The 26,432-nt window shown below is 43.0% G+C and overlaps 1 protein-coding gene across 9 annotated transcripts in view; it reads left to right on the top strand.

Annotated features, from left to right (window-relative positions):
* Positions 1-26,432, top strand: part of TTLL5 (tubulin tyrosine ligase like 5) — a 133,183-nt gene that overhangs the window by 6,183 nt on the left and 100,568 nt on the right. For 8 of the 9 annotated variants that reach the window (XR_008747481.1, XR_008747482.1, XM_055806041.1 and 5 more), the window contains 8 exons: positions 112-218; positions 756-886; positions 1,440-1,522; positions 3,564-3,633; positions 3,926-4,010; positions 19,284-19,385; positions 19,513-19,604; positions 21,714-21,821. Coding sequence is in view for 7 of the 9 variants with exons in the window: in XM_055806041.1 (XP_055662016.1) it covers positions 112-218; positions 756-886; positions 1,440-1,522; positions 3,564-3,633; positions 3,926-4,010; positions 19,284-19,385; positions 19,513-19,604; positions 21,714-21,821 (778 nt within the window). In the remaining 2 variants the exon portion in view is untranslated. The remainder of the gene's footprint in view (positions 1-111; positions 219-755; positions 887-1,439; positions 1,523-3,563; positions 3,634-3,925; positions 4,011-19,283; positions 19,386-19,512; positions 19,605-21,713; positions 21,822-26,432) is intronic. The other variant, XM_055806050.1, reaches the window with a different exon arrangement.

Raw genomic sequence — 26,432 nt, 5'->3', positions numbered from 1 at the left:
CTTAAACTAGGATTGCTTTGGTCGCATAAACAAAAGGTCATGATCTGTAGGGTAAGTGGTGCTTTTCATTAGTTCCATGCTTTTGTGTGGGGTTTTTATGTTGCTTTTTAGGTGCACCCTAATAGCAGCGATTATAATCTCATGTGGACAGGATCACACTTGAAGCCCTACTTGCTGCGTTCCCTTACGGATATTCAGAAAGTCAATCATTTCCCTAGGTAAGGCCTTGATATCATGTTTTTCTAAGCATCTTTGTGATGGTTTGCAAAAATATGAATACAGATAGCTTTAAAAAAAAAAAAAAAAGAAAAAAGTAGCGTATACATGATACTGTAAAGTCCCAATGCACTGGGCCTGTGCTACATGCCGTCTTCATTCTAAACAGTCTTTGGTGTTTTGGGGAGATAGTGTGTGAGTTAAGTGCTTCTCTGTAGCCCAAATACAATTATTTTCTTTATTTGGGGCTTTGGGTTCTTAGTTAGAGATAGTGATGTGTCACCTGCTAAAGTTTACAAACATTGTAAGTTTGCTGTGCTTTGGTCTGTAATGGGAATTGGAATAGGTGCTACAAGTGAGGATGGGTATTGGTACGGCCATAGTACAGAGACAGTAAAACTGGAGAGTAGTTACAGGTTAGGGTTTAGACATCTGATAGGGCTTCAGGTGCTTTAGTAACTAGGATGAAGGGTTGCTGTAATGTGGTGTGTTTTTATGTGGGGAAAAAATACATACAGTCTCTTGTTTTGGGACTTCAGGTCATATGAACTGACACGGAAGGACAGACTATACAAGAACGTCAGTCGTATGCAGTTGGCCCATGGATTCAAGACGTTCCATATCTTACCTCAGACCTTTATCCTCCCAACGGAGTACCAGGACTTCTGCAGTAAGTCTGGGCTGATGATGCCCAGACCTAAAGCAAAATAACTGGATGGGGGGGAAGGGAATTACTTCTAATATCCTAGCCTGTTGATTGTGCCAATGGTTAAAACAACAAAATTAGAGGAAGCTGGAAGGACAGTAGAAAAAGCCCACATTGTTTCTGTATATATACAGCTTCTACTCTGCTGTTTACTCGATGCCTACAAGAAACTGATGTGGGCTTAAGGCTCCAGAATTGAGCTTTTTTTGTGTGCACAGTTTTGTTGATGATCAATTTCACAATATCATTGACTAATGTCTGGGAGCACTAAGAAGTACCAAAAGGAGGCACAGGGCAGAGAACTGGATCTATTGGAGCAGCAGGAAGGGCTTCAGGGAGGGGCCATAATAATTGCTGTGAGTCCCAGGGGGTAAAATAGGACATCAAACAAGTAGACTTTGATCTCCTTGTGAAGCTCTCCAAAGCCTTTATGGTAGGCAGCATTCTTGATTCCTGCTCTTCTGTAAACAAGCAAAACTGAAGATATTTCAGACTTCTGCTGTTTTCTTCTAACCAGATACCTATTCTAAGGACCGAGGCCCATGGATAGTGAAGCCCGTTGCCTCTTCCAGGGGTCGAGGTGTCTACCTGATAAACAGTGTAAGTGTTCAGCAAAAGGACTGCTCTTCAGTAACGCTGTCTGCAAAACTATGCCAGCTTCTAGGCAAGGGGCATGAAAATATTAACCAGGCACTGGCCCTGCTCTGGATTTCAACCATATGTTGGTGAGCAGTTCAACAAGGCCTGCTTGGGCCTATGCTGTGTAACCAAAAGCAATCTATTTCTTTGTATGCTGTGCTTATCTTGCAACCTGCTTTCAAGTCAGCTTATTAGGAGCACGTTTGTGCTCCCTGAGACAGTTTGGGAAGCTGTGCTGCCTCATGCTGTCCTTGTGGCTGATAGTAGGCCTGCTTTGGGAAGGTTCCCAGAACTTTCTTCAGTTGTTTCTCCATGTGACCTAAACAGTCCTCAAACAGTCTTGTCTCCCTCTTCCCCCTTGAAAAGGCCAGTTAAAATGAAAATGAAACCTTATGTGATGCGTTAGGATGTATATCCATCACAGAGCTGTTATCTAAATGCCAGTGTGCCCTTACTGAAGTGTAATGGGGGTGATTCTTGTATTCAGTGTGCTGCTTATAGTGTCTTTTGCCCTTTTTGGGCTTCGCAGGGAGTTAGGTTGTCATAGGTAACAAATACATCTGGGCAGGAGCCAAACACATGAGAAGATTCCAATAAATATTCTCAGCAGCAAAACTGACTGGTGAGTCATTTTGTTTTCACTCACTCAAACCCCTTTAGCCTCCCCTGCACTGAAGGGGTCATGCTGCCTCATCTGTTCTCTACTTGGATCATTTCCCATAAAATAAGGGAGAAATTCGCCAAGTGTATGAGGTAAGTATTTCCAGAGCTGCACTCAGCTTTTTCTTTGCTTGAAAGAGAGGAACGAGCTCAGGCTTATGTGGCAGTTGGCCATGAACTGGGGAAAAGACCCTTCTGGGACCAATCTCCCTTTGTGTATATCTGTTCCAGAAACACTTTAGCTAGTTTGGCCCAAAGACTTCACTTTCCTTCAGTGTGATGCCATTAAGGGAGTGTCTTCTAGAATCTCATTACAGAAGTGTTTAAAAACAACAACAAAACCCGCAACAAAATGGCAAACCTTTGAATTTCTTTGATCCATAATAAAACAGGCTGTCGCTTTCGTGTGATGTGCTGAGGGACGTTGAGGTTGCTCCCTCACGTTGCATATATGCACTTTATATGCCTAGGCTTCCTGCTCACAATGCTGGTGATGTGGCTGAATACATGCAAAATTAAATAAAGGCAGGATGACTGGTTCTCTTGGCTCTTTTTCAAACTGAAGGCAAGAAAATGTTTTGGAAGAAACTGTTTGTATGAGTAGTTAGAACTGGTTACAAGAGAGAGGCTTGCATGCAGCAAAAAGTAAAGGCTTTTTCAACAGATCCCATGACTTTGTGATGTGTATTTGTCATAGATAGAGCTGCTTTGTCACAGATAGAGCTTTTTGTTCTGACCTACAAGGATAGCGTCTTCCTGGTACAGTAACCACTGCTGTGAACTGAACCTCAGTAGAAGGTGTGGTACTTACTCAGTGTAGGCAAAAAAGTTGGCTACCAGCCCAGGATCTAGCTATAAAGATCACAAGTTGAGGAGTCATTTTCTTCACTTGTGACTTCCTCACCAATGATACTTACAGACTCCTTTCAGTGTCTTCTAAACCCCTACTCCATGTGTTTTGGTTAAAAATTTGAGAAGTAAACAGAATGTCAGTCACTTCTTTAGATGTGGTTTTTTCCTGCCTATTTTCTTACATCATTGCCATGTGGCTGTTAAGTCTGTATTCTACTCTAAGGAGCACTTAACTGGAAGATTCAATGGGCAGGTTTTTTGGTAATGTAATAATTCCCAGGCTTCTGGTTAGGGTATAATTACCTTAAATATGTTGTGACTGACAGTGTTTTTTAATTTTGTGTTTGTTTCTTCCCTCCCCAGACATAGTTGTTGCTACAGAGTTGCTTTAGGAGGGAAAGGCTGGAAGAAATGGTGGGTTTGATCTAGCATTCTTCTTATTCTTTAAGCCTCCTATTTTTTCACTCTTGGATTCTCTGTTTTTCTGTAGCCAAACCAGATTGTCCTGGAAGACAACATCCTGGTTTCTCGTTACATCAGCAACCCCCTGCTCATAGATGGTGAGTGTGCTTAGGAATTGCTTTTCTCTTCCCCCAACCCCAGACCTGAGGATCTCTGCAACCTTTGCAGGAATTTAGTCGAATGATGGAGTGGTCTATCATCTTCTAGTACCTGAAAAATGTAACTAGAGAATTCCTTAAAATCTGGAAGCTTTTCAACTATGAAAGCTTCAAGCACCTACATCAGCAGCAGATAACAGTTTATTGCTCTCAGGGTCTGCTGTAATTCCTCAACTGGATATGATGTCTGAAAGATATTTGCAGTCACTGACTCATGACAACTGTATTCCAGATTTCAAATTCGATGTGCGCCTCTATGTTCTGGTTACATCCTATGATCCACTTGTCATCTATCTCTACGAGGAAGGATTGGCCAGGTAGGGGAGGTTTCTTATTTCTCAGTGTACTGCACTTGGTGAACCAAAGATGTCTTGGCTTGCCTCCTGACACAATGACAAATGAGGGAAGTGCCAGTTAGGGAGTTCTGCAGTTGAAATATATGATACTTCATCGTGCTGTGTCCCATCAGTTTTCATTATATAGATTATAAGATCTTTAGCGAGGCACTTTATTACATATGTAATAAATAAAGCAAGTTTTCAACTCTTAAGGCTTCAATGACCACACGCCATCATTGGTGTGTTCATTCTCAAGTTCATGTTCTTGAAATCTCTTTGGACTTCTGGTGCCTTTGTGCCCCTTTTCCATCCTCCCAAGGAGAAGGGAACCTAGACTTACTAAATTACTGTTTAATCCGCAAGACAAAAGCAGTTGGGAGACCTGTTGTTGGGTGTGTTGGCCTTTATGTTAATACTTTCAGCTGCTCTTCTAAATTTCAGGTCAGTATTTTTATTTTCCACAGTATCAAGTGGGTTTAGACTAGTTCACTGTTCTTACCCTGCAAGGTGTCAGTTTTCTTTTGCACGTGAGTCTTGAAAGATACTTAAGATTCCCAGGAGGAACACTTGTCTACTAAAAATACCTGTTTCTCTTCATCACAGAAGTTCAGCTAAATACCTTTCTATAGTAACTAATACATTTAAAATAATCACTGAATTTCCAACAGATCAGAAACTTAACTGTAGTGGTGTTTGAGAAGACTGCACCATAGGGCTGTTTTCTGCAACAGTTTTAGACAATGCTGAATATGTCTTAGAAGCCCATCTGACACACCCAGAAAGAGTATCTCTGGGGTTCAAGCCTGCACAGCTTTGCATTATACAGATACTGAATCCAACTTATCTTTATCAAGAGCAGATAATGAATCCAAAAAGATACATTAATACAAGAAAAATTATCCTTTAAATTGTTTAACAGATCCCTTTCAGGTGTGTTGTGGTGTGCCTCCATCTGCAAAGGTAATGTGAACAAACTGTTTCCCTAAAACAGGGCAGGAGAAGGTAGCTCATCTTGATCAGTGGAAAACAACTATATTCACTTTAGAAAAGGAGTGTTAAACATGCCTGGCATGCAAGACTTTCTCTTGGAAATTGGCAATAAAATTATTAGTTGCTAATATTGCATGTTATTGGAAAGTGAAGAGGGAAAACAAGATCATCGATTGTGAATACATGAGGAGATTGCTAGGATGTTCTGAAAATGGGCAGTGCACAGCAGGCCTCCAAAATAGGATTTGCACCATCATTAATTTCTTAAGGGTGGTTCTGCTGATCCTCTTTAACAAAAGAGTTTACTTCTAGAAATATCTAGCTGTGTAAGAGAAAAGTGTTCTACTCTGGGGGCACGTGTGCTATTTCCATGATAGACAGCGTTTTTCTCTGGCTGTACAGTAACATGTTTTGCTTGGAGGGGAAAGTGTATGTGCGGAAGTGCACGCTTTCTTTTTCTTTTAACAATTCTAGGTCTAGGGAAGGAAATGAGGAAGGAAATAGGTGTATTCTTTTGACTGAAACACACTGGTCAGACAGTTCTAGTGAATCCCTTAAGACAGACTCATCTAATTATTTAAGTGGGAAGGGAAGTCTGGAGGTTTTTAGTCTAACCTTCTTCTCAAGACTTTCTTAAAAGTTTGGGCAGGTGCTTTATGGCCTTATACTGTAAAGTTTTGAATATCTTCCAGGAATGGAGATTCCATAGTCTTTCCTGACAACCTGTTCCAACATTAGACCACTCTTACTGTGAATGTGTGTATTTCTTATATCTAATGAGAATTTCTCTGGCTGTAGTTAGACTTGCCCCTTGTCTTTCTGCTGTTTGCCTTTGAAAAAAGTCTGGCTCTGTCTTTATAGCCATGCATTAAGAAGTTGAACACAGCAGTTCAGATCTGTTCTTAGCAAAACAATTGTTTCCTACCCAGCTTCTCACTGCACACTGTGTTTTTCAGCCCATTTTAATAGCTCTCTGCTGGACTTGCACCTATTAGTCGATGCTTGTACAGGGAGGGTTCATAGTGGACACGATGTTCTAGATGTGTGTCCAGTGTTTGCCAAGCACTCACAAATAAGAGGTACTGTTCACTTCCCTCAACCTACTGGCTACACTCTTGCTGATACAGCGTGGCACATGGTTAGTCTTCATGGTGGCAAAAGCAAACTGCTAATTTGTGTTCAACTTGTCCACCAGGACTGCTTATCTGTTGTGCGGAGCTGCTTTCTATCCACCCAGCCTGTACTGTTGAACAGGGTTATTCCTTCAGGTGCAAGCACACGAAGTGTGGATGGACAGTGAGGTGGATTGCAAAGTGACTGAATAGCAGAGCTCAGAGGGTGACCCTTCTCAGAGGGTCAGCAGCGCAGTCTAGCTGGAGGCATCTAACTGGCAGTGATCCCCAGGAGTCTGTACTGGGTCCAGTCTCATTCAACTCACCAGTGGCCTGGATGAAGGGGCAGAGGGTGCCCTCAGCCACTTTGCTGATGATACAGAACTGGGAGGAGCGGCTGGTACCCCAGAGGCTGCGCTGCCATTCAACGAGACCTGGGCAGGCTGGAGAGCTGGGCGGAGAGGGACCTGATGGAGTTCAGCAGAGGCCAGTGCAGGGTCCTGCCCCTGGGGAGGGACAGCCCCGTGCACCAGTACGGGCTGGGGGGCAGCTCTGCGGAGAAGGACCTGGGAGCTCTGGTGGGCAGCAAGTTGCCCACGAGCCAGCAGTGTGCCCTGGTGGCCAAGAAGGCCAGTGGGACCCTGGGGGGCATTAGGAGGACCGTGGCCAGCAGGTCGAGGGAGGTGATCCTGCCCCTCTGCTCTGCCCTGGGGAGGTGCATCTGGAGTGCTGTGTCCAGTGCTGGGCTCCCCAGTTCGAGAGACACAGGGAACTGCTGGGAGGGGGTCCAATGGAGGGCTACAAAGATGATGAGGGGACTGAAATATCTCCCTTTTGAGGAAAGACTGAGAGAGCTGGGTCTGTTTAGCCTGGAGAAGAGAAGACTGAGAGGGGATCTTATCAATGAATACAAGTATCTTTAAGGTTGAGCGCCAAGAGGATGGGGCCAGGCTCTTTTCAGTGGTGCCCAGCGACAAGGGGCAACAGGCACAAAGTGCAACTCGGGAAGTTCCTTCTGAATATGGGGAGAACCTCCTGTACTCTGAGGGTGACAGAGCCCAGGAACAGGCTGCCCAGAGAGATCGTCGAGTCTCCTTCCCTGGAGACGTTCAAAACCTGCTTGGATGCGACACTGTGCAGTCTGCTGTAGGTGAATCTGCTTGAGCAAGGGGTTGACAAGATCTCCAGAGGTGCCTTCCAACCTCGACCATTCTGTGACAACACTCCAGCGTGAGCAGAGGTTGACAGGAAACTTTCGGTGGGCTGTTCTGTATGGCCTCCAGATGGCACTAGTGGTCTTTAGCGTTGGCGATTTGGATTTTTCCCATACCCTGGATTTGCAGCTTCAGTCTGAGAGAGGTAAGGAACCTGGAGCTACTGGATTCTGGCTTCGTATTTAGCTTTTTTGCCATCCACTTAAATAGTGTGAGTTAAGTGCTGGAAGAGACCCTTTTATTGCCTCACACAGTGTAATGCTTTGGTTTAAAGCTGGGACAAAACTTCAGCTGTGCAGGGAGAGGGAAATGCTTTAACCTTTGGGAGTAGAAGATCTTTTACTCTTCATTTAAGAAAAAAAACCCCACACTGCTTAAGAGTGGAAGCAATTTGTAGCAGAGACTGGGAGGTAAGATCAGGACCTGGAATCAAAGGTGATATTGAAGCAGTCTAAGAGGAAACCCACGAGCAGAACAAAAGAATCTGTTTTCGGGACCTTCGCTATTGCTTGTGGGGCACTATGGTGACTTCCATGTTTTGAGTTTGCTTTCTGAAGGTAGGTAATCTTTGAACTGTGGTCAGGGTGACCTCTTTGATGTTCTCTTAATTTTCTTTTTTCCCTTTTTCTTAGTCTGTCTGAAAGGTAATGTTCCTTTCCAGTATTATGCTTTGCATATTCCAAGTAGAAGAGAAAGCTGGTTGTTCAGTGAAGTTGGTGACCTCTACCAGGAAAGGAGTGCTTTCAGGAAACCATAAGATGTAATCAACTTTAAAAGGAACAGATCTGGTATAACACACATTTGTGATGTTTGACTAGATACTTCCTTAGGCCTGGTTTCTCTTGGCACAGCTAGACTTGCCATGACATAATCTAGAGTAGAATTTGAAGCTTCAGTGCTGAGGAGAAGAAAGGGATTATGGATCCAGCATGTGCAACCTGTGTTTTGCTTTCTATGTGGAAGAGTGAAGAAAAAGTTTCCTTTGAGGAAGATGTAAAGGGTATGTACCCAGAGATGTGTGTAAAAAAACCAAAACCAAAAAAACCCACTCAACCAAAACTAAATACCCCACAAAACAAGTAAAGCCTTTACCTGTTGTTGCTTGATTTGTGCTGCCCTGGCCAAAGTTGGGGGTTTTTTTTTGGGTGTTTTTTTTTCATTCTTCTAATGCAATTTTTAAGGCACATAACTGACATCAAAGCTTTTTTTTTTTTGCTTACCCCCTAAAAGTGTATTGAGTACAACTTAAGAAGTGCTGATGTTGAGTAGGTTCATTTTGTAGCTATTTCCACCCTAGTCCCCATGGAATAAGCTGAATTTAGTAGGGACAGAGCCTTAGGTCAGCAGAGCCAGGTGTCAGACTTCTTGAGAGTTAACAAGAAAGGTATCAGTGAATGTGCTCTATATTTTCATCTTACAACAGTACTTTTCTGGTCTCGCCTCCCTCAGACCGTAAAACCTTCTGTTGCATATTTTGGGCCTGGTCCACCTCTAGAAGGAATGCTGCTAATAGATTCATTTGGGCATATTCAGTGATCTGTTTGGAGGGAGTGGAGCAGGGTTTTTCCTTTCTCTTGAGGCTTGAAACAAGACTGAAGCTGTGCTTAAGGCATAAAGCAGCACTGGGTGACTGAAGATCCTTGTCTGTTGCATTGAAAAATGTGTTGTCAAACACTTTTCTAGTACATACTCTTAAAAAAAAAAAGTAGACAAAGCATGCTGCTGTACATCTGTTAAATTGGCAGATATTAAGTAAGTTGGTGCTGGAGAGGGAAGTTACTGTCTAGATTGGCTATTTGTGATTTACAGCTCGGAGAACTGTAGCTGGGACCTTTGCATCGAAGGTAAAGGTTTGGAGAACGAGATGGTCTTGGCAAGCTTGGTCCAGGTTTGCTTAAAGTGTGTAACTCAGTCATCTGATCATATGTTAAAAATCTACGTAGTTTTATCTGAGACTTGCAAAATATGTGATGGACTATATTGACATGCCTTTTATATCCTATTATGAATAAAAGGTACGTTGTAATTAAACCCGTAGTTTATTAACAGACTTTGCAATGTTTTTGAAAGTGACTCACCAAGCCCAGTTACGTGGAGGTCCCATGGCTGCTGTTACAGCCAACTGTTGAATTGGTGGATTATGCTGGTTTTTGCAAGGGCATCCATGCAAGGAGAGAGTAACAAGCCTGACTTGTGTCTGAAGTACTGCTGAAGAGGAAATGGGGCCAGGGACAGCCTCTGCTGTTGTTGAGCCTTCCCCGTTCTGACAGCTTGAGATGCTTCTCTTTTTTTTCCAAATTTTCCTTCCTGTGTCCCTCCTTGTAGGACCGAAAGGAGCCTAGTGGATCTATCTTGTTTGGTGCCTGCGTACGTAATGGAGACTTGACACACACTGTGGGGAATTCATAATGAAATGGCTCCTTGTTTTGGGGAGAATTCTCTATAGTCTACTAAACCTGGGTGTTTAGGCAGCCTTATTTCTGAGCCTGAACAGAAGGGGCCTAGCCCAGCAGGTTTCATGGTCAGGTTTACACTGAATTTGAAAAATGGATTTAAAAAAAAAAAAGAAAAAAAGGCAAAACTGAGCTGAAACGCAAATGTTCTTGCCAAGGCCCCAGTGACCCACCGCTGGGGGAGGCTTTCCAGAGGGACAGGGGAGATGCCACAATGGCGGGGCTGCCTGAGCTCACCCCCTCACCTCACATCAACCCCTCCTTCTGTAAGCCTGGCCTCCTAATTAGCCCTGGCTCCGCTGGGATATTTACCTTTTCTCTGCTGGATTCCTGTGGTTTCCAAAGAATTCAGGTGCTCGCTTGGAGCCAAGGAATTCACATTACCTCACAGGCTGCGCTTAGGCCAGAGCCGGCTGGGCCGCAGCTGCCCTGTCCCCCTGCCTGGCCAGCCTCCGCTTCAGTGGGAGCGTGACTGGCGTCTGCACCGACACTGGGCTCCGGCTGCGGCCGCTCCGGTGGGAATCGCCTCGGCAGAAGCTGCGGAGCAGTATTCTTCACTGTCTTTTTCACTAATGGACTTTTGGCGAGTGGGTAGTGTAGCGAGCCGGGAGACTTTCTGCTGCTTTCATGCTTCTTAATTAAGATAAGCAGGATCAGAGTCACTGAGGGGACAGATCTCTCTGTTTATCCATATATGTCTTTTAATAGACATTTGCTGCCTATAGAGACACCTGATTTTTAGACAATGTGGTTTTTCCTTTGAATTGTCTTCTGTAAAATGGGATCATTTGGCTTCAGCCTGCTACTGTTTGAGGATTGCAAGGAAGCCTACTATATGTATTTTCATATATATGTAATATAAGCATTTTAAAATATTTTTTACTATATGTGTCAGGCCCCTTGATGCCCTGTATTAAATCTTGTTCCTGTGTCAGGTAGCTAGACACTTGTCTGTGGTGTAGGAGTGGCCCTTAGGGCCCTTGGACAGGGGTTTCATTTTGAATAACCTACTTCTGTTGAGCATCATCAAATCTCCTCTTTTGGTTGAAAGAGTTGTTAAAAAAAAGGAGTGGGAAAAATGGCCCCTTGAGCACTATTTGTATACCTTGTAGGGGTGTAGTTACAATATTGACATAGCATGTCACTGTTGTCCAGTAAAAAGTGTCTTGCTGCCTTCAGCAACCTGTCTTCTTGAGGGCATGTTTTAGGAAATCCTGAAGGAAAGGTAGCTAAAGACTAACTAGCAAAATCATTTTTGATATCTTCTATAGATTCCCCCCTCCCTATCTTCCATGTACTTCAAACTACACGCCCACAGCCCGCCCCCCCAGCCCTGTCCCTGTCCTCTGAATCTGTTTGGGTAGCAGAGGGTGGTCTGCCCAGGCACAGTGGGTCTCTGGGTATAACTACATGACACTACATAGCAGACATGATTGGTGTCCTAAAGAATCAGGGAGGCTGGGCAACTCTTGGTGACAGTCTGTACTGTGAGAAACAGAACAGAAGAGGTTCACTGAATCGCAGAGTGGCTGGGATTGGAAGGGACCTCTGGAGGTCACCCAGTCTGGCCCCCCCTGCTCAAGCAGGGCCAGAGCTAGTTGCCTGGGACTGTGTCCAGACTGCTTTTGAGTATCTCCCGGAAGGAGACTTTACAACTTCTATGGGCAGCATGTGCTAGTGTTTGATCACCTTCATGGTCTTTTCTTACGCATCGCAGGTTCAAAGCACTGTTAATGGCAGTGCATAAGCTGAAAATTTACAAATCTGTGATGAGAGGATAAAAAAGGAAAATATTTTTTTTCCTGTTGCTGGAGACATCTGGTAAAACTGCTCCTGGATCTTGTTCTTTAACATAGAACTGTTTGAATAATTTTATCCAGCTTTGGTTAGAGAAACTGCCATCATAAGAGATATCACCAAAACTTTTTTTTATGTTTAGTAAATCACTTACAAGCTTTGGCTCCTATTCATGCTCAGTTGCTAACTGACATACCAGGTGGATGCTGTGGAAAATACTCATGTTGGAGATAGTGGGATTGTGATGGTTTCAAGACTTCTGTTTTCTGTCCTGTACTGCAAGGGAACTGGGTCGCAGGTGGTATTTTGGAGTCCTGACCTTGATAATGTTAAAGTGGAAGTATCTGTAGTTCTCCTCTACCAGTTCTAGTCCATAGAACAATTCCCTTAGGGCATCTTGTGTATTTTCATCCTGATTTTAACAGTAGTTCATGGGAACCAGAAAGAGAATTGAGTGGTGCAAACAACTCTCTCTGTGGCCTTAGTTTCATAAACAAATCGGCAGCTAATAGACTGTCAGTGAAGCCAAAGCCTAACATGTGTGGAGGGGAGGGAAGAGGGATGAGGGACTGAGAAAGTGACTCCAAGCTTAAAATGTGAGGAACGTGCTTATAGAAACACTACACTGGTTATTTCTAGGACATTTAAGCAGGAGCTCTGTGTGCAGTCATGGAAAAGACTATCATAATGTGTGCTTTTTCTGTAGTACTTGTTTGAGAGAAAAAGGATTAACTATTCTTTCCTTTTTCCCACTCCAGGGTCTTTTCTCCTCCTCCTTTCCCAGGCCCTGGCTAGATGTCTCAAATAAGCATACCAGAGCTACCAAGTTTCATGCAAAACCATGTAACATCTTATGTAAATATTTAATGATCCAGTTTACATATCTCCAAAATGTCTTGCATATGACAAACTTTACCTTGTGGTCAATTCGTTTCCTGAAATAATGCTGGGGATAAGTGGTGTACAACCTCTTGAGTAGTGTTCTGTTTGAATGTGTGGCAGTAAAAGGGTGAGTTGTTTGAGTTAAGGCAGTGTGGGGAACGTGTGTTAAGGGCAGATCAATGTTTGGCATGGTGTGGTGGATTTGGGGATTTCTAGAGATAAGTGTGGGCTCTGTGATGTGTTTTGTAGATTGTTAGGTCAACAGGGAAAAGTGCTGCACGTCGCTTGTGGAGTAGGTGGCCTATTGAAGGTGAAGCTTAAGCTTGCCTATTAGGCTTATAGTGAACTGTTACAAGATGGGGAGGGAGGGCAGTAATCTGTTGTATCGGAATGTCAAAGGTGATTTTTTAAGAGGGGAGGTCTGAAGCATGACAGGGAGGCAGAGAGCTTGGATGCCTCTAGGTGATATACTGTTAGTCTAGAGGCTGAGAGTACTTCTGGAGTCTGAAGGGATTATTAAGGTTTTCTCCCTTGACTTTCTGTTCCTGCTGCTGCTACTGCCACTCTACTGATTGCTTTTGAATGCTCTTTGCCCCTGTCTGATCCAAGAGAAAGTATGGAGGGAAGGCAAATGTGCTGTTGTTGAAGGTGAGCTCTGTAGTGGTGTGTAGTTCCTGGTAAAGGGAACTGGTTGTTGCCTTTGTCTGAGCTGCTGTGTCCGCGTGACTTGGCTGTGACCAGCTAAAGTATGGGCAGATGTGTTGGAACAGTTGAATGTATGAGTGTAATTTCTCTATTCTAAGTTTTGAATTCAGAATGAAGGGCATCTCCTCTGTCCTGCAGAGGAAGGAGGAGCTGCAGTGAACGGGAGGAAGGCTGCCAAGGGCTGTTCACAATATGATTGCTGCTACTTCTGCCTGGGAGGCTGCGTTGCTGGCAGCAGTTTTGTGTGGAAACTGAACAGAGCACAGTCAACCTTGGTTTAACCTTTCCTATTTCCAACTGTATTTTTGGGGTAGAAGCTTTCCTGAAATACTTCTGTTTAGATGCTTTTGGAATCTAATCTATTTGATCGTGATTAGATTTGGAATCTAATCGTGTTAGTAGGTGTCCTTGATTTCCTTTAATTTATCTCTTTCCTCAGATTTTAAAAGGACAAGATTCATTAGAAGGGGACGATCTTTGAGAGAATGGGAGTACAGTAAGGCCAGGGAAACAAGTGAATGAAAGTGAAGATCCAAGCAGTATGTAACATGAAGACAGGGGAAGGTGCTTCCTATGTCCTTGCTGCTATGAGCTCTATTATCCCTGTGTAATACATATCACAGAGGTGACCCAGGTTAATACTGTGTTAGGGGACCATTCCTTCTGCACCTTCTGCCTGCCTCCCCTCCACCTCTCAATTCCATTGGCAGGTGACAGAGAATTCAGTCAACACAGGAGAAATCCAAGTTTGAAAACTTGTGGTTAGAACCTGTGTTAACGGAGAAAGCAAATCTGAATTTAGACCAAAACATAGTTGATAACCTTCTAATGGTGGATACAGAACAGACATCCGTTCCTTTCTTGGTTACCTCTATGATATTTCACATTGGTAACAAGAACTGCTTGGTTTAGGTGAGTTGTGGTGAGAAGAATGCACCGAAGAGTAGGAAACCTTTTCTGAGGTGGAAAATTTCACCTGTTACTAGATATTTTTTTTCTACTTGATAAGTCCTATAGAAAAATTCTTTGGAAGAATTCAAAGCAATGTGGATCCAATTGTTTAACCATTCAGACCACACAAACTTAACTACCAGCGATATGTGGCAGTGCTAAGTGTGTTGGGTCTCTGCATTGCAAGGCCTATGGAGTAGTCTAGAACTTGGACAGGATCAGATCACAGTGGGGGAAAACAAGAGTTGTTTGAAGCCGAGCAAGGAAGAGGTGGCGTTAGTGAGCAGGAAATGGTGTTTTGAAGAGTTTCACTTGATAAAATAGTCTCCTTTGGCTGAAGATGCACCTCTGCGTGTGGACAGTCCAGCCCCCAGTTTAGGAGTACTCTTGGATTCCTGGCTGATTGCAGGTTCCCACATAGCAGCATCCACAAGTAATGCTTTGGCTAGGAAACAGTCCTATCCTGGCAGATGATGACCTGGCCTCAGTTATTTGTGCCTTCATCACTCTTTGGCTGGATTATAGCAATATGAGATACCTGGGCATGAAGCCTTTAGCGCTTAGGAAAATATCTCGTGCAGAATGTTGCAGCATGTGCTTGTGGTATATTGTGTTAGGGAGAAAACAACAGGCTCACCCTTTATTTTCTGTGCCACCTTACCATATAGTTCCTAAATTGCTTTTAGGATCTTGGCCTTTATTTATTCTATTATGGTAAGTGGCCTGGAATCAGGAAAGAAGGGGCTCCCAAAATGAAATAATCATCTAGAAGACTGTAAGATTTTTTTTTTTCCTAGGTGTTAACCTGAGGTCAGAGTATTTTACAAGCGTTTAAGTTTTCCTACTTTCCACTCTTACTGTAAGGCTTGTTCCTATGACCTTAGGTGTCTCTCAAAATAGCCTGTAAATTTTTGTTGAAGAAAGGCATTCTGTAGCATGCAGGTCTCTTCTCTTTCCTGGGGAGAAGTAGTATGCTGGATGAGTGGCCTTGTTACTACTGTGGAAGAAAGATACAGTGAAATACAGTATGAAAAGCTGTAGAACTATATAGTACTGAAGGTAATTGTAACTGGTATTTCAGTGGTAGTAACGCTCTTCCATCCCAAGCAAGTGTGAAAAACAAGCGTAAGGGGTGTGGGCTATTGCAAGCATTGTACTTGGATCTGTCACCATTCTGACATCCAGAGGCTATTGATAGAGGCTCTAGAAATAACTTGGATTTTCCATTTGCAGACTTGAACTTAGCATGAGGCTAGTAAGACTGTCTAACCAGGTCTTGGAGGATATATAAAGCTGGGACTCAATTCTGTTGTTTAAAGCTTGGGGCTTTTTGATAGTAGATTTGAATCATTTAATGTTTTGTATTTTTTTGATGCATTGCTGAGCAGGCCTGTGATATCCCTTAAGATGACAGCATCCCAGTAGAAGAAAAGGTTTATGTACTGAGAGGTGTAGAGCACATTGAAACCCTTCTGAATAATCAGTTGCCATGGAAATGTAAATTCTATGGGCATGGAGCTTAGACCACCTAATAATTAAGGATGGTCTCTGTAGAAGAAAGCTAATGAAAGCATTTGCAAAGTAAAGAAATACTGTTGCTTGGAAGTATTGTCTACATCTGCCAGGGGTTTATATCCTCATATTTCTGATTATGTGCATAATTAAAAACAATAAGAAGCTGATAGGCATGGTGAACTTAATTGCCCTGTACTTCAAAGTATTGTGGGAGCCATGACTTTGTGAAATAGCTTGCTGCTTGTGCTCAGTATCTTCCAGGATCTAGCTGAAAGTATATGATCAACAAATGTTTTCAGTACACTGCCAATAAATTATTGTTAAGGTGGAGATGATAGTCATAATTAAGAACAAAATATATAGGGCTGTTGTCACGATTTTCAAAACACAAGTGCTAAATCCAGGAAACTTATAGTTAAACTGAGAAGAAATTCAAATACTTTAAGCTGTGGAAATATGTGGAAAGGGAATCCAAACTTCCAAACTCTTTTCTGTTGCCAACTGCTCTGACTTCATATGTAGTTAAAGCTCAGAAAAATACGTTGCAAAATCTTTTTCACTTTTTTTAACCTTGCTACTTAGTTAGTTACATCATGGAGTTGTTTTTTTTTTTCCTGCTCCCACCTGGGTATTTAAGGATAGCTTTAATCTGATGAGCATCTTCATGGATTTGTTGGTACAGTTCTTGTGGAGAGAGAAATATTTCTCAAAATGGCTACCAAGTGAGGGCAGTAGTGGCTCTGTTTTCACTGAAAAATGAGATTTGGGGTTTTTTTTGGCAGTTCTTTCTAAAGGAAGGATTTTTTTGTGTGTGTAACTTGTTAGATGTCCTTGTATAGTTCAGCTTCTGAACTATGGAAAATAATAGGGGAAGGATGAAGAGAGATGACTGTTCATAAAGCAAATTGGGGATGCATTCTTTTCTGGACTTTAACTTCATTGCACAGCCAGATGTCCCAAATTCCCCTCCCTCTCTCTCTTCCGTTTTTCTTGAGCATTGCTGCCCTTTTCCTTCTTTCAGGCTTCACCCAAATCTACTCGCCTCTTCTTGCAACTAACCCTGCTCTCCTTGGTACTTTCTTTCCCTCTTGCCAGAGCTTCTTAGGATAGTGTATGTCTGACTTCCCCTTTACCCTTTTTTAATCCCCTTCATCTCTTTCGAGACATTAGCATCTTAAGCTATTGTGGTATGGGAGGATGGTCAGAGTGAAGAAGAAAGTGTGTTTTCTCTTGTTGACTTTGGTTTTGAACTAGATAGAACATGCTTGTTGTTACAAGCTGTGGTGGTTAGCAGTGGCTCGTACTGATCATTCTGCCAACCAGATGCCCTGGATTCTGCCCTTGGTTTTTTGTTTTCTTTTTCTCTGAAGTCTGAGACCTAAAATATATTTCAAAACAGGATTTGATTACAGGCAGAATAAGAAAATGATTGCATGTGGACTGCATGGTCATTGTGGGTCCTTTCCATCTGGAACTATTCTATTATATTGTATTTAGCTTGATGGCATGTCCTTGTCTGGATGTAAGATTTTTCAAATATCACCACAAATAGTAGTATTGTCCGCTTAATGTTTGATAATTTCTAAAAGTTGTTTTGTGGCCTGCTCCTAAAACGGAGGTGCTGCCCTCTTCCTGTCCTGACTCTGCATTATAACTCTCTCCTATGTTACGGCTGCAGGAGGGTGTACCTGCATCTGATTGGAAGTTAATCTTTCTATATTTGCTCAAGTGGGTGTTCAGTCAAATCTATGAAGTGTTCTGACTTGCCGGTGGCTATGTAATTTGTGGAGCAGATCAACTAGAGTGGCTTGAGTATGCAACCAAGCAGGTAATGAGCTTTCAGCTGCTGTGCATCCTTTGATTGACAAAGGCTGATCACGCAGCTACATCTTTAGAAAGCAACTTTTGCATAAGATGTAGTTTTAAGCATCTTAAATTGGCATGGCTATCAAGAGAAACAGTCCTGCACCTTTCCTGGCTGCTGTTCCCATTCTCATGTTGACCTTTTCCTTTCCTGGAACAGGTATACGATCAGTTTCCCTGACTGCGCAGTGCAAATTGGAATGGAGGAGTAGCATGGTCAATTGTACTAACACCTGGTTGCAGGAAGCTACTTTGCTTCCCCCAGAAGCTTGTATTGTTTCAGCATTCATTCAACCTCTTCTCAAAGAGGTGTGCTATTGATAAGAGTACTGTTTAAATGGCTTCAGTGCAATTTTGCGTGTATTCCTGTGCTCATTCAGGGGCTTGTGTCCATTGTATTGTGCCACCACAAGCATTTCTGGACCCATGCAGTGAACTGATCTGATTTGATAAATAACTTAGCAAAAAAGGCTGGTTGTAGATGGCTTGCTGTGCAGGGTGCTCTTGTGCCAGTACTATGCAAGTAAGATAAAGGCAGATAGCTGAGGAAATAGAGTTAGACGTAGCTTAAGTCTGTGTGGCTGCTGAAGAGGGGGAAAGGAGGAAAAGAAAAAGCTTATCAAGTTACAACTTTGTAGCTGGATCAGGGAGCTGATCTACCTTTATCCTTATGCACCCCTTTTTACCTCTCACATCCTGTTCCCTCTGCCGCTTCCCAAGACAACACCGCCACCACCAAAATCCCTCAGACACCTTACAGACCAAAACACTGGGCTGTTTCTCAGTTGGATCAATTCTTTGATTCATTCCAACACAAACATTTGTGATGGTAGTGTATGGCTAAGGGAGTGGTGATGGGGTACGTGGTTACAGGACAAGTAATGCCTTTTAATCAGGAGGTTACCACTGTTTCCATAATAAACAGGCTGCTTTAACTGTCGTATTGTTGGCTGTAACAGGGTTCATATGGAGACTAGATAAGCATGTAAGAGTGTCTTGCTCCTGATTGTGATCTTCCCTACGGTCTCTTTCCTTGTACACAATTAAGTGACGTTTTTGAGATATGGAAGGGCTTTGTAGTCCCTGAGAATGACAGCACAGTGCAGCAGATGCTGCCTTGTTGGACAAACTGATCTAGCCTGCAGGTTGTACCTGTTTTCCTGGATGCCTCTTGAGAAGGAGGATTGGCAGTTGTAGGCTGTGTAGCTGGTGGCACTAGAAATCTGTTCCCACCCTCAACCTTTCCGAAGGCATCCTTGGAGTATGTAAGAACTGAGCTGTGCTTGTATGAGACTTCAGGAAGTATTGACTGTGGTATCATATTGTATATGATTGCTCTGAATGTGTTCCTTTCCCAGGACCGGTGGATCTTAACGTATTTGTGGTGGGTCCTATTGCGAAATCAAAGGGACCGTGACACTGATTTGTCTAAGGCAAAGTGGCCTGTTTTGCCAGAATGCCTGAGGACCACAAATCTAAGCAGTTGAGAAAAAAAATGTGCCTACCATGATGTGGACACTGTTAGGCTGTGAGAACTCCCAGGAGAACAAATGGAGCTCTCTGTTCCAAGACACTGAAAAAGAGACTAAATGCACCTGGATGTGGCCCTTGAGAATAAACTATTTCTTGTGAGGAGAGGTTGCATTTGATGGAGTCTCATTACATGCATTCTCTCCTAGCTGTTATTGTTGAGTCGTCTGTGTAGCAGGTCATAATTACAAGCATGTCACTTATCCAAGAAATACTGTGAATCTTTATCCCTCTTTACAGATTCGCAACAGTGAGGTATGACCAGGCATCCAAGAACATTAAAAACCAGTTCATGCATCTGACCAATTACAGCGTCAACAAGAAGAGTGGAGATTACGTCAGGTACTTGGCTGGAAACTGGAACTTGATCTCTAGAGGTTGGGTCAATTTACCTAAGTTGGTCTAAGGCTGGTGCAAATCTGTAGAGGTAGGCCAGTGGTGTCAACCTCCTGCTTTCATTTGTTTTTAGCTGTGATGATCCTGAAGTAGAGGATTATGGAAACAAGTGGAGCATGAGTGCAATGCTGAGGTACTTAAAACAAGAGGGGAGAGACACTGCAGGTCAGTACAGATCTTGTTGTTTTATTCCTTTGTTGGATCTTAACCATCTCACTAGCGTGAATCCTAAGAAGTCAGGGAAGAGCCCCAGTGAGTCCCATTTAGCACCAGAGCAGGGTGGAGGGAAGCATTCATTGTTTCTTACAGCTTGCTCGCTAAAGCTGTGGCTTTCATTCTCTATCCCCAGAGATGAGTCCTATCCCCAGAGATGAGGCCTACCCCTTCCCTTTTGCAAATAGTATTCTGAGACTTTCTCAGGGTGTGTTTCTTAATATTTTACCTACATTTCCCGTTTCTTAAGGTCATTCCATTCCTTCTAAAAGCTTCCCTCCCTCTACTGCTCCCATGGCCTGTTCAGTCTGATGAGTGACCAACCTCTGGAGAGCTGTGCCAGTTTGAATGACTCTTGGATGTGGTGTCATCTTTCCATGGCTCAGGTTTTTGCTGGGTGTTTTCATTTCAGTCTGTGTTCCATATAAAATAGCTCCCTCTTCCACACCTTTGCCAGGTCGGCTGGGAATAAATGCATCTGCAGAGCACAATCCAGGTATATCCTTTAAGGGATAAATTACCTGTGATACTGAGGCATCAGTAACACTACTGATAGCAGCTATGTCCATATTGCAAATGTTGCAAGGGAACACTTAGACATTGGAGGAAGGGGTTTGAATCTGGCTTTCAGATGGAGTAGACCTTTTCCCCATCATACGTGTGCATGGATGTCCAGTCACATGCACCATGTGTTCTCAGTAAGCTGTGCACACGTAATTATTTATATCAACACATTTCCACACCACATGCGAACCTAAAGTATAAAACTGCACTCCTAATTATTAAGTAAACTGCTGAGCAAGGCAAGCAGGTTTCTCTAACTATCCATTACAAGGCTTCTTGCACCTTTCTCTGATGCATCTTGTTCTGGTCATAGGGAGGCAGAATGCTGGCTGGAAAGTGTTGGCCTTGTCTGGGCTGGCAAGATTTTTGTGCTCTGGGGTGTTTATATACACTTAGATATTCCCATGCTGAGTTGCTTCCACTTAGTTTTCTTCTGGCACAGAAATTCACATCTGAATTTGCTTGCATGCTCCTCTGTAATTATTCAGGTTCCTGCATGTCATTATCTGAACATAAGAAATAGTAATTGTAGGCCTAAATCGGACTCTTTAGTCAAGTGGTTGGTACTAGATGTTCTTTGGGACAGGGATTACCAAATGTTTGTGTGGGTTTGCTGGAGGTCTTGGCTGTTTGCTTGTGCTCCCTTTGAGGGGTGAGGAAGGCTGTCCTATCATCCCTGCTAACTTTTCAGACTAGGATTCTAGTGTTTGTTCATTCCCTCCTCCTCTCACTTTATTAATTATACTTGAAAACAGAAACTAAGTGTGGTGTTCTTTCTGTTGCATGACTTGTTCCAAGCCCAGTGTAGAATCCAGGTCTACATCTAACGTGGATCTTTTCTTGCCTTTTGCTCTGTCAGCTCAGATTTGTGGTCCTGAGCTCTGTTTACAGTCTCATACAGGAGCTGGAGAGAGCTTCGTTACTGAAACTGCAGGTTATCTGTAGGTCAGCAGGACTGGAAGTTGTCACCAGTCATATCATTTTGAAATGATTTGTGAATCATGGTATGGGAACAGCTGCTTTAGAGGAAGGTGCAACATCACAGAACAGTTATCTCTTAAAGTCCACAAGAAAATTTTCTGTATCTCTGTGGCTGTGGCTTATTCTCTGTAGTTTAAGGGCTTATCTCACTAACCCACTCTTGTTTAATCCTTCCTACTACTCTGAGTGGGCAATGATCAGGCTCCAGCTGACTTGTGCTGATGTGCTTGCCACATGTTTCTGCTTACTTGCACTGTACATATACTCACTTCTGTCATTCCCATTTGTGAGTATTTTTGCACTAGGATACTTATGCATGTATCTATATGCTTATGCTTGCATGGATTTCTAAATGTCATTGCTTTATCATCCATAGGCTCTCATGTGCTTTGATTCACAAAGGTGTCTGTCCATATGCATACTCTCATGCTTTTCTCGATATTGTGTGCTACTTCACAATCTACTTTTTTTTTTTTTTTTTTTTTTTTTTTTTTCCTTCTTCCTCCCCCCTTGCAGCACTGATGGCCAGCGTGGAGGACCTGATTATCAAGACTGTAGTTTCTGCTGAGCTGGCCATTGCCACAGCTTGTAAAACCTTTCTTTCACATCGTGGCAGCTGCTTTGGTAAGACACTGAGGGCATCTTTGTTGATTGACTCAAGTACTGTTTGAAACTTTCAGCTTTCATAGAATCTTGGAGTGGTTTGGGTTGGAAGGGACCTTAATGATCATATAGTTCCACCCTCCCTGCCATGGGCAGGGACACCTTCCACTAGACGAGGTTGCTCAAAGCCACATCCAGCCTGCCCTTGAACACTTCCAGGGATGAGGCATCTGATGCTACAGAGAAGCATGTGCTGCCTATTGCAAGGAGGCTGGATGCTGGTTCTTTTCTCAGTATAGATCTCTGTGAGGGCAGGGGACATTGAATCTCGGTTGTCCCTCTGCCAGCGTCATTCATCAGAATCTCATGCTAGAAAATGGGATGATGAAAAGGGACTTGAAAGGGAACTGGGGAAGTGCTGGGAAGTTCAAGTTACTGACCCACTAGTGCCCTTGCAAAGGATGGATGTGGATTATTAAGCAGCCCTTTAGAGCACTTAATGTTATCTGTTGATCCATCTAGCCCAGTGTAGTTCTGAGTTATTGCTCTACATGCGCCTGAGGACTGGGGACGAAAGCGCAAATGCCGCGCTTGGAAGGACCGGTGGTGGTACATGCTTCTGGGCTTGTGCTTGTGCGAGAGTACCGCATGGTGGCGTCAAAGCCTGCTTCTGGCAGAACCTTGATGCAGAGCTATGTGCTGGCAAAAGGATTTGAGAACTGGCTGGCAGCAGTTGCTGGGATGAGGTCCAGAAAGCAGTGGCTGGTACCACAGTGTGCCTTCTCCGGCTTTCCAGTGGCTGCTTCCCAATCTTTCCTAAAGAGGCCTCCTCCTGCTCTTTAGCTGCCTTTTGCTCATGTGGATATATACACGAAGATGGAGTCTCAGGGCAGGGGAAATGAGTCTAGAATTAGTCTCATTCAGCGCTTAAACTAAAGGTCAAGCTTGGCTTAAGCTATCCTGTGTTTAGGTATTGGGACTTAATGTTTAAACTAGCTGTGAAGGTAGGTCCATTTGTATGGCCCTTGTATTGCACTTGAAAGCTGCAGAATTATCAATACTCAACACTACCGTAAAGGCTGTCATCTTTGGATATTTGGGGTGATGAGAAAATCAAGAATCAAGTAGGAGCCATGGCTGATGTCTTGTTTAGTGACCTGCCAAACTAGCTGCCTCTCTGGCCTTAGCTTCTCCTGACTGACTCTGATGCCTTTGTTCAAAGTTGGAGAACCTTGGCATACATGGGGATTTATGAGTTCGAGAATAGTTTTAGTGAAGTAGCAGTTTATTAGATACTCTAGAAATATCAACAACTGGATTGGAAAAAAAAAAAAAAAGGCACACCAAAAATTTTTAACTGCTTTTTTTTTTTGGCTTCTCCCTTTTCCTCCTTCAGTTGTGCCTCTAGATGCCTCTGAGCTGTGTATGTGGAAACTAATGTTCCTCATGTACTTTCTGCTGGGCCTGGCTCTGAGGTTATTCCACTTCCTGCTGCCTCCCCAGGGCTGCACTAACCACCCTCTCAGATGCTCCCCCACAAATAAACTGTTTTGTTCCATTTATTTCAGTGTAAACATAAATTAAGAGCTTCCCAGGAAAAAGAGCTTAAGTAGGAGCCATACTGCTTCCCTAGGGAGCCTGAGGCATTTCCAGAGTTCAATACTTTCTGCCACCTTCCCCCACAATTAAGTGATGGTCCTTGTCCCAAGGATTTGAACTGCCCGTGTTGTGCTGTATGGCTCATTTTTAATCTGTGTGTCTTGTTCTGACACTTTCTGGTTGTGCTACTTCTAACTCTGTTGTAAAAAAAGACAGGGTTTTTTTTTCTAGCTGGAAATGTTCAGAATGGCTGAATTCATAGTTGTTAACATGATGGAGAAAAATGGGAATGAAGGTTTCAAGGCAGCATGCATAGGTTCCCAAGACCCATTGTACTTTTTGTTTTTTGGCGGTGGTGTGTGGTGTTTTGGTTTTTTTTTTAATTCTGGGCTGTGAACAATGAAACTGCATGTGTGTCCTGAGAAACTTTTCAAATGATCACTATCTCAGATTTCACAAACCTGTATCTGAGACTCAGATACAGAGGCCTTGCTTGGAAAGCTTCTAGAAAAATGTAACTAACTTAGTGTGTATTCTACTCTGGTCTTTGTAATGCTGTTCTAGGAAGTAGAACTTCAACATAATGGCCATCTAGATAAAAATTAAATCACAAGTACTTATTTGTCTAGATTAGGTTGCCAGCTTTATTCCTCTAACAGTTTAGTGCCGTTGTGGTCCTTCATTCCTTTCCCAAGTAAATGTATTTTTGTTGTATACTTGTTTTCTAGATTTAAGGGAAGAGACTCCATTCATGGCTGCTTCATGTTTTAAAATAAGACTAGTGAAACAGTCTGTATGGTTCCATCTACCCATGCTTGACTAGAAAATGAGCGGTAGGTCAGGATGATTCTTTTTCTAATGTCAAAGTGGAGTGCTGCTGACAACTTGTGGAAAGATTGTAGTGATTCTCCTTTTGACCATGTCATGTGAGCTGCTGCATTCTAGTAATAATCAGCTCTCAGAGGATTTGGGATGCTCAGAAGTCTTGTTCCTCTGAAGTGCATTGCAGAAAGTAGTGTAAGTACTACGCGATTTGTTGCAGCCTTGTTCATGCATTGTTATTATCAATGTGATCTCAAGCCTCTGTTTTGTTCTTTATGGTTAGCTAATAATTCCTCATGTAAAATTAAGCTGCAAGTAAAAATTGCCTTAACCAGGAGCTCCAGGACTCTGAACCACTGTGTTGTCCTGAAGCTGGTCACCAGCTCAGGAGTTGGTTGCCTCTGGAGCCTTATTTAAGAGAAGCTGGATTTTGCATTGACTTTGAGGGACATGACATCTCAGTGTGGGAGCAGGAGAGATGATGGGAATACATATACCTGAGCTGATTAAAGGTGGAGGAGTTCTCACTCCTGGAGTAAGCACTTCTGGGTAGGTTAAAAAAGGCAATGAGGCCTGCTGTCAGACAGTCTGAAAAACTAGCGTTGTTTAGTAGGGGATGAAATGGGTGCAGCACATATTTTTGCCAGCATCCAGTGTAGCACCATTTTCTGTACTCACTGAAACATGAGCCTGAAGAAGCAATAGATTTATGTCCCCCTGCTTCATTTCCAGCTCTGGTCCACCCAGCCATGACACTGTTGAGCTCTTCTGCAATCAAGAAGGCAGGTTAGGATAGGATATAGTAGACGTGTTGATCCCACCAAAGCAACGAGTTTCTTACTTAGCTGCTCCTGTGTCCTAAAGCTGAATTGGTCAGGTTTATGTTTCTACTTGCATCTACATTAAGATGGTATAGAGCAAACAAACTATTGTACTACTTGAGTGGTGCTGACCTGGAGCTAAATCCTTAAAAAAAGTCTTCATTTGTACGTAATCACCAGTTCTCAACCATCTGTGGTGCTGTTCTTCATAAGCATTTAATTTTCTTAGTAGCAGCAACTGACCTGTTTGGGGGAATGGTAGCCTTTTGTAGTATTGAACAGTGCTGGCCTGCTCCATAATGAATTTTGCAGGACACTAGGAATTTCTATGCAGAGTTGCTTGACATGAGTATAGGTGAGTCCCTACTTGGAGACTTAGGTCAGCCATACATGTACCATACACAGATCCTATATCTTTTTCTGGTATCATAGGTGACCTGTCAAGGAAAAGCAGAACAGGTATTCCCTCCGCTTATCTTTTTTTTGCAAAGCTTAATCCATTCTATTTTTATACCCTTACTGTCAGGCTTTGCTTTAAAGCCAGTATGTAAAGATGCTATTTTGAATCTGAAAAAGGTTGTCCTTGGAGTCCTCTGGCACCAGATTCAGGAACCCTGTGCCTTTCAGGACAGGTCTTTTGATGATCCAGTGTGCCCAGGTAGATTTTGTAATATAACTAGATCTTCAGAATTTAACACAACTGTCAGTTGAGCCTGAAGGGTAAAACTAGTTCAAGACATATCATCTAGTGATAGAGCCTGTAGGAGTAGGGGTCTATCATACACTGTTTTCCTTGCTTATCACTTGATAGTTCTGAATGGTATTTGATTGCTGATGATTTAGCACCCAGAGCTCAGCAAAAGAGTCAGGATCCCTGTTGCTGCAGGAGCTTTCTGGTTTCTTTAGGAAGCTGTTCTCAGCTTGGTAGCATCAGTTTACTTTCTCAGGGTGCTTGAGCAGATCTGGGAAGCATTAACTTTCCCCAAACCAGCCATAATGAAATGACCAGCATCGTCAATTTATCATCAGTGGACTTGTGTTATCGAGGTCTGAATCAATCATGGCTTCTCATTCCATCTTCTACTGTCATTGGTTCTTGTAGTCATGTTAAGGTCTTTAGCAGATAGATGAGAACATGGAAGTCAGGAACAGCAGTTATTCTTGTCTGCTAGTTTGCTTGGGACTGAAGTTGTTGGAGTTAGGACTTTGAAATCAGAAGTTGGGCTAATGAAGGCAGGAAACATGTTCTTTCTCCTTCACCTTATGTATCGGTGTATCTATGGAGTCAGCTGGCTTTTATTTTGATCTACCTGCTAGTCCATTTTCTTAATTTGGCCACTAAGTTTGTTGAAGCAGCAGCAGCAGCATTATCTACTCTTCTGTTCCTCAG

Source organism: Falco peregrinus, chromosome 1 (assembly GCF_023634155.1).
Source record: "Falco peregrinus isolate bFalPer1 chromosome 1, bFalPer1.pri, whole genome shotgun sequence".
NCBI classification, from domain to species: domain Eukaryota; kingdom Metazoa; phylum Chordata; class Aves; order Falconiformes; family Falconidae; genus Falco; species Falco peregrinus.
Note: the sequence above shows the minus strand (reverse complement) of the source record. Positions and strands in the feature narration are given on the sequence as shown.